Source organism: Schistocerca nitens, chromosome 4 (assembly GCF_023898315.1).
Source record: "Schistocerca nitens isolate TAMUIC-IGC-003100 chromosome 4, iqSchNite1.1, whole genome shotgun sequence".
In the NCBI taxonomy this organism is placed as follows: Eukaryota; Metazoa; Arthropoda; class Insecta; order Orthoptera; family Acrididae; genus Schistocerca; species Schistocerca nitens.
The window spans coordinates 805,362,682-805,378,114 of NC_064617.1; the positions used below are offsets into that span (position 1 = coordinate 805,362,682).

Genomic DNA, 15,433 nt, shown 5'->3' on the forward strand with positions numbered 1-15,433 from the left:
GGTGGGCACGGGAGAACCTGAGAAAAATCAATGGCTCTTGTTGTGAAGATAAGTGACGCGCTCCAATCTGTCGCCATTCGGTGTGGAGGTAACAAAACAAAGCTTTACCTCACATTGTAACCGAGCTGGTGGAGGATGTGTGGAGAAACCACTAGTAGTGCTAGTGTCTCTTTCTCAGATTCAGATAAAATTAACGTGTGTAGAGATAGAAGACAATAAATTGCTTATGTTTTCTCTCAGCGTCAGCGGTGAAAATATTATCAATAGTAAGCGCAGCAAGAGTAAAGTATTGATATTAATATGAGTGTTGTTATTAGCGATTTAAGATTTAATAGTAGTTGTTGATGTAGTATAAACAAGGTAGTAGTAGTTCTGATTGTGGTGGTAGTAATAGTAGTAGTGGTAGTAGCAGTATATGTATTTGCAGTCTTATTTACTGGGACAGAACTAACAATATTGAGTGAGGAAGATAACAAAGATTGCATACATCGAATACCTACGCCTCTTTTTCTGTGACAGGATACCCAGCTTAGTGAGACTAGAAAAATTTGCCACAGCGTCTAGATTGAACTCGAAATATTAGAGTTGTAATAAAGCGGAAATAAATAAAATAATTTGTTAAATATTGTTAATCTAAATTAAGATTGAACGTAGAAAAAAAGTAACACTGAACTTATTGTTATGAAGACTTACTTGTAAATTTGATAGGCAACGATCCGTTGTTAAGATTTTTTTCCAGAATGAATAAAGAATAATAATATTTATCTGGGCTTCCACGCCTCCTTTTTTTTTAATATTTTTCTCTGTGCTACTCAGAAGTGCTGCCTTTTTTGAAGGCTGAACTTCTTATTGTTATGTCTCGCGATCATTTTAGCATTTGTCGAACGTTAACAGGACATTGCGCTCTAGCCCGGTTGCCCCGGTACGATTCTATTTCTTCTTTATTCCTGTATGGGATTTTGAATTATTGCATGGTGAACTCTTACGCCGAGCCATCGTTCGGGATTAACAGTCCCTCTATATTCTAAATACCGTAGTGTTGATCTTAATTTTGCAACTTTCTCGAGCAGTTTTCTGGAATGTTGTTTAATCAGCTCGCCTGTCACGACTATGTTTACTTCATTGTTCAAGTCTCTGGTTCTGGTCTATCGGAGCACTTTTAAAACGAGTTTCAAGCATCTGTGTTGAACCGCCTGAAGAGTCTCTATATTTGTCTGCCATGATGTGCCTCAGGAAGATCTTCCGCAAGTCTTACTTTTGTGTTAACGTTCAAGTTTTCGCTTGATAGTAAGGAATAGAGAGCATGAATCAGTGTTGTCATCTTTTCTTTCTTCGCTTGTGTGTGTGACTTGAATATGAGTTTATTGTATAGCTAGATACCTAGGTACCTTATCTGGTTGATCCACTGGGTTTCTGTGTTATTGTTTCACAATCTGTGTCTCAGATCTGGTCTTCTTCTGGTGAACATGACTGCGAGTGTCTTATCTAGATTTAGCTGTATCATGTTACATACTGCCCACTGCTCTGTGACATTTAGCCGCCTATGAAGGCGGATTACCGGTGCGTTCACTCGACCGCCGGTAAGCAGCGCAGTGCCGTCCGCAAATTGTGCGACTGCTGTTTGTGGCGGAGTGTGCCGGTCATTGACATCAAAAGGAGCAGAGTGAAGGGTAGTACAGAGCGTCGTGGAATTCTTTGATCAAAGTATTTCGTACTTTCAGCTGTCGATCTTCACGAAAAACCTCTGCCCGAAAGGAAACTTGGTTAAGTAATCTGAGAATGCGCCAAGGACCGCCATTTTTTATATTAGTTTGGCCTTCCACGCTTTGCCATATGCCTTCTCCTGCAGTGTAGTAGGCACGGTTCGTAGTATACGCCACCTGTGGCAGTAATCAAAGCTGTGACAGCTGTGGAGTATGTGAATAGCACTGTGGATCACCTGCAGCTTATCCAGCTTGATGTCTTCCCTGATATAAGAGCAACTGGGCGTGTCAAAAGTCCAGAATCGTTTTATAGTGGATAGAGAGCACGATAGCTGATGTCTTGACCTCTAACTTCGCCTGATCTGAACTGACGGAACACATCTGTAATGCTACTGGACACACGCTCCGCGTGCTCATACTACGGGCCCGTAATTTCCTTGCGTAGACATCTGGTGGTATTTACCTCTAGATACATAGGAAGGAGCCGGCCGTGGTGGCCGAGCGGTTCTAGGCGCTCAGTCCGGAACCGCGCGACTGCTGCGGTTGCATGTTCGAATCCTGCCTCGGGCATGGATGTGTTTGATGTCCTTAGGTTAGTTAGGTTTTAGTAGTTCTAAGTTCTAGGGGACTGATGATCTCAGATTTTAAGTCCCATAGTGCTCAGAGCCATTTTAACCATTTTTTGAACCATACGAAGGACTTATCGAATCAGAGGTAAGCCATCACTGGCTGCTATTCTGCGTTTCAAGGATGGACCATCACTGTATTAAGCAGGTGGTCATAATACGAGGATAATCCCAAAACTAAGGTCTCCTATTTTTTATAAGTACAGAAGTCTGTGGGGCAGTTGGTCACACAGTTATGAAGAGTGCTTCAAGCGCTGTGTGTAAACACGCGCACGCCGCGCTGAGGCGCTCAGTCTTGGCTTGGCAGCCATTGAGAATGGATCTCCCGTTGGATGTTACCGCCAAGTGCGAATTGCGCGCAGTTATTCGGTTTTTGAACGCAAAGGGCACTGCGCCGATTGAAATCCATCGACAATTGACGGAAGTGAATGGTGAGTAGTGCATGGATGTCAAAAATGTTCATAAGTGGTGTAGAGACTTTGCAGCTGGTTGGACCGAAATTCACGGCGAACAAAGGTGCGGGAGACGGTCAGTTTCTGAGGAGACAGTGTTGAAGGTTGAGCAAAGCATGCTTGAAGATCGGCGGATCACCCTGGATGCTCTCTGCACGTTGGTTCGTGAGGTTTCCGAAGCACCACTCACAAAATTTTAACGGAAACATTGAACTACCGGAAGGTGTGCGCAAGATGGGTGCCACGCATGCTGACTGAGGACCACTTGCGGCAACGAGTTGCTGCTTCCCGCGCATTTCTTCACCGCCTTGCACCGGAACAGGACAACTTTCTGGACTCAATTGTCACGGGTGACGAAACCTGGGCATAATAATTTACACGTGAGACCCACCGACAATCATGCCAGTGGCGGCATCCTCCTTCGAGAAATCCGCGGTAAATTCAAACAAACACAGTCTACCGGAAAGTCATGACCACCGTTTTTTGGGATCGGAAAAGGGTATTGTTGGTCGACGTTATGCCCACTGGGACCACAGTTAACGCTGACAGGTACTGTGAGACTCAAACGGGCAATTCAGAACCGGAGAAGAGGAATGTTGAGCAAGGGCGTACACATTGTCCATGACAACGCTCGCCCATACTTCGCTCGGCAAACCGTTGCGCTCCTGCAACAGTTTCATTGGAACATAATCACCCACCCACCCTATAGTTCTGACTTGGCGCCCAGTGACTATCACCTGTTCCCTAGGTTAAAAGAACATTTGGCCGGAAAGCGATTCAGCTCCGACGACGAGGTGAAAGAAGAGGTTCGTAACTTTCTGAACAGCCTGGTGGCGAGCTGGTATGACTTCAGCATACAAAAACTGCCACAGCGTCTACAAAAATGCATCGCCAAAAACGGCGATTATGTCAAAAAATAGCTAAATGTCCAAGATGTAAACCATTGTAGAAATAAACAGGTCTATGTACTTATAATAAAATTGATGTTACTTTTGGGATTGCCCTATGCTTTCGTGGCCGTTGTCAATGCAGTTAGAAATCTTCTGGGTTGTTAGCGCTATATTCTTCAGACGATCGACGTTTCGACCCCTCTGCTGGAATCTTCTTCAAGATCTTGGAATGTCTATCGTAAACTGAACACTCAGTGTATAGTGGACACCACAAGATACTGAAGAAGATCCCAGCAGAGGGGTCGAATCGTCGATTGTTTGAAGGAATATGACGCTGTCTAACAACCCGTAAGGTTTTAAATTCAAGTGAGCCTAATGTTTTGGCTCATGAGTGTCTTGACACTGCTGGCGCGAGCTACGCACTTGCTGCTGTGGAAAACAGACGAAGGACGGTCTCTGTTTCAGATAAAGCTGTCCGACAGCTTCCGGCAGGCGAGCGCCAAGCTGGGCGCCACGATAGGCCTGCGCGTCACTGACGAGGACGGCGTCGCGACGCCCATTCCGGCGACGCCGGTCGTCGACCTGAGCGACGTGCAGCCGTCGCTCGGCAAGTCGGCGTCGACGTGAGCGTCAGCGGCGCCGCAGTGCCCGCCTGCGGAGCCCACCGCCTGCACTCCGTCCCGGGGCTTCGCTCGTCGCATCAGCTGGCTAGCCGTGCCAGTCGCTCCCTACTGAAAGAGAAAATTTCACTTTGACTGCCATGCTTCGGCTGCTATGCCTGTAAGAAAAAGTCTCCACGAGAGCAGACAGAGAACACACGGTAGACTAATCCACTGGGCAGGTTCCCATAAATACTGAAATATCTCAGAATAATGTTTGTGAAACGTGGTACTGGTTCCTCAGACTTGTACTACGATAGTGACCGCACTGCGTTTTACTGTGGCTCTGAGTGGAACAGTAACGCATAAGACCTCCACTTTCATTGACCGTCCATACAGTGAAACTTGCATCTTAGCCAGATGCAGGTCAGAGAGCCTATCCAAGGATGCATCTAGATTGTGATATGTTTGTCCACGACACATGGAATTGGTTGATATCTGCGATTGTATCACCTAATTTATAAAATGTGGCTTTTTCAGCTGCAGTTATATTTATTTTACCCAGTTTTATTGGCATCATAGGTTTCGGCAGATGCTGCCATCATAAAGTGTGTTAATTGTTACTTTTTCAGCAACCAGACTGCTGTGCACCGTGAGAAAGTTTTTTCTGGAAGTGGCAGTGAATTTAAGTTCCGAAATATTGTCGTCATTCTTCGGGAAGACTAATTTGTGACAGCGTGTGCCCTTTTGTGTCTGTGATTTTTTTAATAGCTACAAACATATTTTTATTTACAAGTAGTGGGTCACACAGATTGCAAGTACAGACAGTGCATCATCACCCTCCTCTTCTGGATCATTTGTTTACAATGGAGAGTTAGTACTAAGAAATGCATAAAAATGATTCAAAGTCAATAAGTACAGAAAATCACACTTCATAAAAGTGTTGTGATGTAAACACACTTGCTCAAAACTTGTATTTGTTAGTATTGTGTGTATTGTCTTAGCAGCTGAAATACATATTACCTTAGCGGTTGAAGAATCTTTTCAATGGTCTAGTCACTACACTGCAAATAACTGTTTCAGAAAGTAGTAATAGTGATGAGTACGTTCTTGTACTCTGTGCACTAGGTCAGAATGTATTACAGTTGAATGTTAGTAAAAATTTAAATAATAAAACACCTAGAATGGTGCACACTGACGTAACTTAATCTTTCTGGGTAGGGACAACCTTTTCGAATCTTAACTCACTGGCAAATCCACCAAAAATGAGTTCTCACTTTACAGTAATTTATAACTAGCAGTCAATGTACACATAGCACTGAGGTACGTGATGCCACCAAAACGCAAGGTGCCAATAAATACTGGATAAAATATTCTTGACTAAAAAGATATTATTTCACTAAAAGTAACACTGTCAACATAAATCAGCCGTCAATAATGCGTTTATTACCAGTCCACTGTTTTAGATTAATACTTGCACGTTATTTATTTTTCTCGTATCAGGTTAACTCAGAGGGCTCTTTCCTGATGTGTATTATGTCTTGATGTTTTATCTAATAGATCTACGGTCTTATTTGTCAATTGATGCTGTGATATCATAGTGAGACATGAATATTGCTGGAATATGCGGTGTGTTTTCAACCCTCTTCGTGATTCTTGACTCTGGAGTGAGTCCAAGACAGTTCCTAGGGGACAGGAAGACTACAAGTACTACTATGTCCCCCTGCGTTCCTCAACTCACGGTACAAAAATAACAACGAAGAATCTTCAGTGGTAATGGTATTCAGCAAAGTCACTTTTTGTAGCAGAAGTTATGTACAGTAACGGGCGTTGACGTGGTTCACGAAAATGCAATAAGTATCTATGGTGATAAAATATCGATTAGACGTAAAAGGAGTGAGAGTTTCAAAGCTATGACATCGTTTACAGAGCTCATTAAAATGGACTGAGAAAATATCAGATACAACTAGTGTTTTCCCATATTTAGGGAAATGTATCATCGATTGACCATCCATATTTACTAGTAAGTTTCCCCTTATTTCTCCACATCATCGAAGCCTAATACCGATATTACTCTTTCCGTATGACTCTCCAACTGGAATTTGTACACCATATTTAATAAGATGCAATCTTAGTGATTGTACCCGTATCCGAAACCTTTGTGATCCAGGCACCTCAAACAGCATGTTCAGTCACATCACCTTTATTTTTCTTTTCAAGAAGAGTGGTGTCAGCGCATAAAAGAGGGAAGGATTGGTAGAACCGTGTCACATATATGTCACTCAATTACCTGTTTCTAAGGCAAGCAGGGGATTCCCTCAAATAAGTCAAATGCAGAGCACCGAGAATATCTAAAAATATAAATACTGAGACATTTTCTTTGTTTCTGGCTTCAAACTATTTAATGTCAATTATCAATAAGGAGTTATTTCGATTGCAGAACAATTGTCCAGATCTTAGAGATTGTTTATAGCGCCTTTGCCGCAGTCACTAAACGTGCAGTACGCAGACGATAGTTACTGGGGACTTGCACTAGTACGAAGTCTTCAAGCCAACCCGCTTCCAAAACATGCTTCGTGTTTAGCTGAGTATACAGTAGGGGAACCAAAATCTCAGTAATTATCACGCTGACTGCGCGAGCTATTATGCAGCTCACAATATTGCCCCTCAGAACATTACCATGAACGAAGTTTGTCAGTTCCGTTCCCTGGGAAACTATCTCACAATCTACGAACCTGTTGTACACCGAAAATACGTTAAGTATTTTAGAGAGTGGTGGGTGTTCTTTCTAATGTATTATTAAGTAAGTCACACGTTTCGAAATATATGTTACCGTGCATACCCTACAGAACACATGTCGCATTATGCTTGAAGAATATCCTGAGGCACACTGTAAAACAACTTTCAATCTCAACAATGTTTTACTTTCATATATGTCTGTTTTCACTTACTATTTTTGCGAAAGTGTAATAGACGTTCTTGACTAAAGCAAATTATTGTTCTCAAATAATATGGCGTCCATAATTGCTGTATAGTTTCATGGCCTCGCACATTTGTTATGAGACACTAAAACTTTCATGGACATATTTGAATTATTGTTCCATATTTCTGTGTTGTAATTGAAGGTAAAAGCATTAGCGTTCTCAACTTATTTTGAGGTTGTCATTAACAGATGAAGGTAATTTCTTTTGCTGATTCTAAGATCGGATATAATTTTGCGCAAAATATATTTCTGTAATTTTGTTTCTGTGAAGTGCTCTAAACTTCTTGTATATTGAATAATAAATAACACTGTACTACTAGCATATTGTATCTAAATATAAAGCTTTTATATTTACTGCGCTGTGAGTTGTTAATCATTGGACAGTAATGAGTGTGACTGAGAGAAAAATGAATTGTATTTCTCTATTGTTTTACATTTTCAATAAAATCTCCATTTTATTTTAATCGTGTGCATGTAGAAAACGTCTGCAGAACCGGTCAGCTACGTTATGCTTTACATCGCAGGCTACACAGATCTCGTCCAATGCTTTTAGATTTTATGTTTGCCTTCAGACATGGTAACAGTGTTAAGAATAATACGCTAACATGCAGTTTTCGTAACTCATACTGAACGATTCTTAATTTGGTCAGTCAGTTTATATGCACAGCTATGAACGTTTTATAGTTTTCTTACTCCAGCTTTTAAGGTGATGATGGGCCTATACAACTGTGAAACTATCACACAGACTCGAAATACATTAATATGCTTGCCCTATCATAAATAATCAAATTTTGAAAGAAAACTGCGTAATCTCAAAATATAAAAATCTAATTCTGAAACACTGAATCTTAAACTTGTTAGTTTTACGATGAGTTGCTTCAAAATCACTTCATTCATCAAGGAATCATGTTAGCTCATAATTTTAAATTAGTTTTTCAATATGTGTTTCATGCGTAGTTAACTGTTATGCATGTGACCAGTCCATTGCAGCACACAATGTCATTCATATAATTGATGAACATGAAGAATAAAAACCAGGAAATTTATTTAAAAGCGAATTACCACATATATTATAATACAAGAAATGCACTATTTACAGAGAAGAAATATGATGTAAGTCTTTATTTCAATGTTAAAGCCTGGTGACACTATATGATTCTCTGCTTCAGTAAGTAGTTTTAAAGATGACTGTTTCAAACTTTTTGCTGGTTCTGAAGCAAAGTGGCATGTTCTCGACAGTAATTAATGGAAGATAAGCAAGTGAATGGTTCGTTGAAATTGAACTTAAAAATAGCATCACAATGAACTATAATTACATGAAATTTTAGGGATCTGGGGGAAGGGACGTATCAGCAATGTCTAAATTAGTCACACAAAGTTAAATTGGACTTACTATACAATTATGTATATCACTTTCACATCTGAGTACGTAATTTGGCTGTATCATAGCACTAAGTTAAAGGGAGCTCCATTGTGATGTGAACACATATGACAGATAACAATCAGAAAGTAAAATATTACAGAACGCACCTGCACATATTGTGTTACAAACAAGAAGTAATAGGTTTTCTTAGAAGAAGTATTATGAAAGACCTCTCCTACACAAAAAAGTAAATTACCACATGAACTACGTCAGAGGTATGACAATGTACTGTGTTAACTCATTTGATAACGTTTTAAACACTGTGTTCTACAGTGGATATAAAATACTGCACAGTAACAATTTCGTACAATATGATTCTTCTGCTAGATTTGTCTTCCTTTACAACTCGTATTTCGGTGTACTGTAATGACTTCACAAATACATAAGTTGATGTGACTGTTATTGTGGAAGAGTACTAAATCAAATTCATTGTAGTATTAATACAACAACAGAAAAATACACACATGGTACAAACCTGAGAACGCAAATCTTACACGAGGCAGCAATGCTGTTCAAGTACACTCCTGGAAATGGAAAAAAGAACACATTGACACCGGTGTGTCAGACCCACCATACTTGCTCCGGACACTGCGAGAGGGCTGTACAAGCAACGATCACACGCACGGCACAGCGGACACACCAGGAACCGCGGTGTTGGCCGTCGAATGGCGCTAGCTGCGCAGCATTTGTGCACCGCCGTCGGCAGTGTCAGCCAGTTTGCCGTGGCATACGGAGCTCCATCGCAGTCTTTAACACTGGTAGCATGCCGCGACAGCGTGGACGTGAGCCGTATGTGCAGTTGACGGACTTTGAGCGAGGGCGTATAGTGGGCATGCGGGAGGCCGGGTGGACGTACCGCCGAATTGCTCAACACGTGGGGCGTGAGGTCTCCACAGTACATCGATGTTGTCGCCAGTGGTCGGCGGAAGGTGCACGTGCCCGTCGACCTGGGACCGGACCGCAGCGACGCACGGATGCACGCCAAGACCGTAGGATCCTACGCAGTGCCGTAGGGGACCGCACCGCCACTTCCCAGCAAATTAGGGACACTGTTGCTCCTGGGGTATCGGCGAGGACCATTCGCAACCGTCTCCATGAAGCTGGGCTACGGTCCCGCACACCGTTAGGCCGTCTTCCGCTCACGCCCCAACATCGTGCAGCCCGCCTCCAGTGGTGTCGCGACAGGCGTGAATGGAGGGACGAATGGAGACGTGTCGTCTTCAGCGATGAGAGTCGCTTCTGCCTTGGTGCCAATGATGGTCGTATGCGTGTTTGGCGCCGTGCAGGTGAGCGCCACAATCAGGACTGCATACGACCGAGGCACACAGGGCCAACACCCGGCATCATGGTGTGGGGAGCGATCTCCTACACTGGCCGTACACCACTGGTGATCGTCGAGGGGACACTGAATAGTGCACGGTACATCCAAACCGTCATCGAACCCATCGTTCTACCATTCCTAGACCGGCAAGGGAACTTGCTGTTCCAACAGGACAATGCACGTCCGAATGTATCCCGTGCCACCCAACGTGCCCTAGAAGGTGTAAGTCAACTACCCTGGCCAGCAAGATCTCCGGATCTGTCCCCCATTGAGCATTTTTGGGACTGGATGAAGCGTCGTCTCACGCGGTCTGCACGTCCAGCACGAACGCTGGTCCAACTGAGGCGCCAGGTGGAAATGGCATGGCAAGCCGTTCCACAGGACTACATCCAGCATCTCTACGATCGTCTCCATGGGAGAATAGCAGCCTGCATTGCTGCGAAAGGTGGATATACACTGTACTAGTGCCGACATTGTGCATGCTCTGTTGCCTGTGTCTATGTGCCTGTGGTTCTGTCAGTGTGATCATGTGATGTATCTGACCCCAGGAATGTGTCAATAAAGTTTCCCCTTCCTGGGACAATGAATTCACGGTGTTCTTATTTCAATTTCCAGGAGTGTATATTGATGCACATCATTGAAGACAGAGGACCAGAAAACTTAACAATATTTTACTCATTCTATAAAAATCAAATTTTCTAATAAAATCATGTAAATTTTGCTACTGTAACCTAATTCTGAGTATTGTAATGTCATTCAATTAAACATTAGCGAAAATCGTATTAAGAAAAGTCAGGTAATGAAATCAGGAGTTCAGAGCTCACATCTGGATATTTTGTTCTGAAACAACTGGAGTGTACAACCTGAAAACTGAACAAAACGTAGTAACAGATACACTGTCGTGTGTCGCTGCTTAGTGTCTGTTAATATTCAGGTGTTCATGAAACTGTAGTTCGACGAAATAAACACGGAAGAAAAATCAGAAAGAGATAACACATCACATGCCTGCACAAGTGACTCCGAAATAGACGTTTACTAAGTAAATTTAATGAAAGCATAAAAAACACACACTGTGTTTGTGTGTACTGGGGCAGTTATATGATGATGGTTTTTAATGATTTTCTACTCGATTCCTTCATATCCATGTCTTTCCTGAGTTTCTCTTCCACTATCGTCCTGAAACACAATTAATGTCACTATCTCAAGTTTCAATAAACCATTTTCTATAGACAAAACATAAAAACGAATCGAATGTATCTACAGACCATTTACTGAAGAAATTTTTACTTACAATTAGTTGCAGTTCCTTAGCAAATAAACACTACCTGGCCAACAGCTGGATAGCTCGAATTGATTATTAATCAAATTAATTGTATTAAGTAATACATTCTTCACTTCAACGTCGCAATGTCATGTCAGGAGGAAAGTCTTGCATAAATTCTAAGATATGTTAGTTTCGCAGGCTTTAAGATAACTAATCACTGCAGTCATTAAAATATGTGTAATTCTATAAATTGATGTTGGTGTAAATGCAATACTGACTACTGAGAGCCGATATAAAGCATACGTAAGGTAAGGATTGTGGAACTACTCTGAGAGTTCGACCACCTTATGTAACACTGCTTACTTTTCACTGAAATTTAACGAAAAAGGAAAAACTCTGCATACTAACTTCCCCGTCCTGTGTGCTGAACTCTGTCTGGCCTTTTGGAGTTGCAGGACTACATCCTCTTAAAGGTGTCCACAGAAAACATTGTAGTATATCACTTTGTGATATAGTTAGCTGTAATCTTGATATTCTTCCTATCTTCCCACAACTTCTTCATCCTTTCGCTATGTATAGGCAATATTTCGAGTGCAAAAAGGTAGGTAATTAAGATCATGGGACCTGCATAGCATGAAATACCCAGAGGTTATTAAGAGTTTCAAAGGGAGCATTAAACAACTTACTAGAACATGGGAAAGGAATGCAGTAGAAGACGAATGGCTAATTTTGAGAAATGAAATATTGAAGGTAGCAGAGGATGAAAGAGGTAAAAAAGACTAGTAGAAATCCTTGATAACGTAGAAGATATGGAATTAAAGGAGAAAATATAAAAGTACAGCAAATGAAATAGGCGAAAAGGAATACAAATGGCTAAAAAATAATATTGACTGGAAGTGCAAACTGGCTAAGCAGGAAATCCTAGAAAACAAATGTAAGGATTTAGAAGGATATATCGCTACCAAGAACGCATATACCACCAACATGAAAATTAAAGAGGCCTTTGAAGAAAAGAGAAGCAGCTGTATGAATACAAAGAACTCAGATGGAAAACCAGTCCCAAGCAAAGAAGGGAGGATTATATGGAGGGGCTACGCAAGTGAGATAAACTCAAAGGCAATTTTATACAAATGGAAGAGGACGCAGATGAACATGACATTTGAGATAGTACATTGCGAGAAAAAATTCGACAGAGAGCTAAAAGATCTAAGTTAAAACAAAGCCCTGGGAGTACATGACATTCTGTCAGAACTACTGACGGCGTTGGGAGAAGTAACCAAGGCAAAATTCTTCCATTTGATGACCAAGATCTGTGAGACAGGCGAAATGTTGTCAGACTTCAAGAAGAATATAATAATTCCAATTTCAAAGAAAGCAGATGCTGATGGGTATGAATATTACTGAATTGTCAGTTTAATATGTCATGGTTGCAAAATACTAATACGTATTCTTTACAAAAGATTGAAAAAACCTGTAGAAACCGACCTTAGGGAAGATCAATTTGGATTCCAGAAAAATGAAGGAATATGTGAAGCAATATTGACTCTGCAGCTTATCTCAGAAGATAGGTTAAGGAAAAGCAAACCCACATTAATAGCTTTTTTAGGCGTAGAGGAAGCTTTTGTCAATATAGACTGGAATACTGTCTTGGAAATTCTGGAGGTAGCATGGGTAAAATATAAGAAGTGAAAGGCTATCTACAACTTGTTCAGAAACCAGATGTTAGCTATAAGAGCCGACAGACATGAAATGGAGGCAGTGGTTGAGAAGAGAGTGAGAAGGGTTGTACCCAAACCCCAATGATATTCAATCTCTATAATGTGTAAGGGAAACCTGAAAAAATTTTGGAGTAGGAATTAAAGTTCAGGGAGAACAAATAAAAACTTCGAGGTTTACTAATGACATTGCAATTGTGTCAGGACCAGCAGACTTGGAAGAGCAGCTGAACAGGATGGACAGTGTCTTGAAACGATGATACGAGATGAACATCAACATAAGTAAAATAAGAATAATAGAATGTGATCTAATTAAATCAGGTGATGCTGAGGGAATTAGATTAGGAAACGAGACTGAAAGTAGTAGATCTTTTATTTGGCCAGCAAAATAGCTTATGATGGCAGAAGTAGAGATGATATAAAATGCAGACTGGCTACGCCAAGGAGAGAGTTTCTGGAGAAGAGAAATTTGTTAACATCGAATACTGATGTGTCAGGAAGTCTTTTCTAATAGTATTTGTATGGAATGTAGCCATTTATGTAAGTGAAACATGGACGAAAAACAGTTTGAACAAGAAGGGAACAGAAGGTTTTGAAATTCAGAGGTACAGAAGAATGCTGAACACTAGATGGGTATATAATGTAATTAAGGAGGAGGCACTGAATAGAACTGAGGAGAAAAGAAAATTGGCGCAACCTGACTAGAAGAAGGGATTGGTTGATAGGACACCTACTGAGACATCAAACTAAGAGCTGAATACAGTAACTAAATTCAGAAGTATGTAAGTGGCGGTAGTTATTCGGAGATGAAGAGAGAGGCACAGGGCAGAGAAGTATAGAGACCCACATGAAACCAGTGTTCGGACTGAAGACCACACAATAACGAAAAAATTTATTCAAGGTATTTCTACTGACCTACTGTGAGGATCTTACATAATACCACTGAAAAAAGGTATAGATAACACATCTCACCTTATGCCTGATTTTATGTCAGGTGATTTGGAGCTTATGGTCATAAAGTTCACATTTGAGATTATGTTTGTTGACGTTTTGTTGGATTAAGTCAATTGTTATGTCGTACATGTAGCAGAATGCCACGATTAATCAAAATGTAGCGATTTTATTTGTAGCTCTCCAGGTCTTATGAGGAAAGATCCAAATTTGCAATATCCAGTTTTTTTTAATTGGTACCTAGTTTCGGGTTACCTGAACCCATTATCAAATAGTTCAAAGAAAAAATTGTATTTGATACACACGTATGTACATCCTTAACACGTTTTGCTTGCTATTACGGAATATAGCATTTTATTTGTTTAGTTGATTTGAAAATGAGTTCATGTAACCCGAAAATAGTCATCAGTTAAATTAAAAAAAAAACTGAATCTAGCAACTACGGCTGTCTGTCACATTAAACTAGTTAACACAAGTTGCTGTCGCATTGCTTACCCAGCATGCTGGAAATCGATAAATCTTCATTGGTGACCACTGTGGAAATCAACTGACAAGAGTGATACTACCACCTGCATGTACCCCCACTGCTGTTCGTTGTCGACATTGTTGCAAAGCTGTGATTCACCAGTCTTTCATCCAGTCTCGTCCTTGAATTTGGAAAGGAAGACGTGGGGGAAAAGTTAAGAAGCGGCTGGTGTGTGCTTTGTCACCTTTTTGTATAGTTGATAAACCAAAACATATTTTTTCAATCTGCAGATGTAACATCAGCATCACATAAACCAACAGGAATGACTGTTAGTCCATTGATCATCAGTTTTCCATCGATCTTGAATACTTCAGCAATTATGGCGTCTTCCCCCGTTATTTTATTGTTTCCAAGTTATATTAAGATATCCATTAAATCGTTAGCTGTCGGTGCAACAGAGTGTAGATTCGGGAAGGAAATGAAGTTTTTCTACACGAGGGTCACACTTGCATCCAGTCTCGAAATAATTCTTCAGGGTGTCATAGGTAGCTATTGTGTTCGTCTCTAGTATTCCCTCTTGAAGACAGAAACAAATGCTAAATGGTTGGTAGTTCCTTAGCTTCTCCCTAAAAGCCTGTCGTGATTTCGTGCCTGTTCTTTTTGAAGCCATTCACTCTGATGCACTTAGGTCGTATGTGCCTGATTGGTTTGAATATTTGCTTCTGAAGTGCTAAAACTTTACAGAACTTCTCTGGATTTGATGTCCAAGCCATATTTCCCAGGCTTCGATGCACGATTTTACAGCTCCGTCGATTTCTAGGGTTCAAGAACTGGGTTTACGTCCTGGGGGGAGCACGCCGAGATTCCTTGCTGATTCGCTAATGGTTTTCAGTAATTCATCTAAGGAATCTGCCTTTTACTGCAGTGATTGTATAAATGCCTGTATATGTTTTTTTCAGTACTCAGAGTAAATACGTGGTTCTCCAGATTTCTAATCTTTTTTTTTCAGACTGAGCTGAAGCGTATTATGATTTGATTAT

At 41.0% G+C, this 15,433-nt stretch overlaps 1 protein-coding gene across 1 annotated transcript in view; it reads left to right on the forward strand.

The window, feature by feature from the left end:
* The window catches only part of LOC126253224 (uncharacterized), a 92,632-nt gene extending 84,915 nt beyond the window's left edge, over positions 1-7,717 (forward strand). The window contains exon 5 of the mRNA XM_049954410.1: positions 4,137-7,717. Within this exon, the coding sequence (XP_049810367.1) occupies positions 4,137-4,298 (162 nt within the window). The 3' untranslated portion in view covers positions 4,299-7,717. The remainder of the gene's footprint in view (positions 1-4,136) is intronic.
* Positions 7,718-15,433: the final 7,716 nt, after the last annotated feature.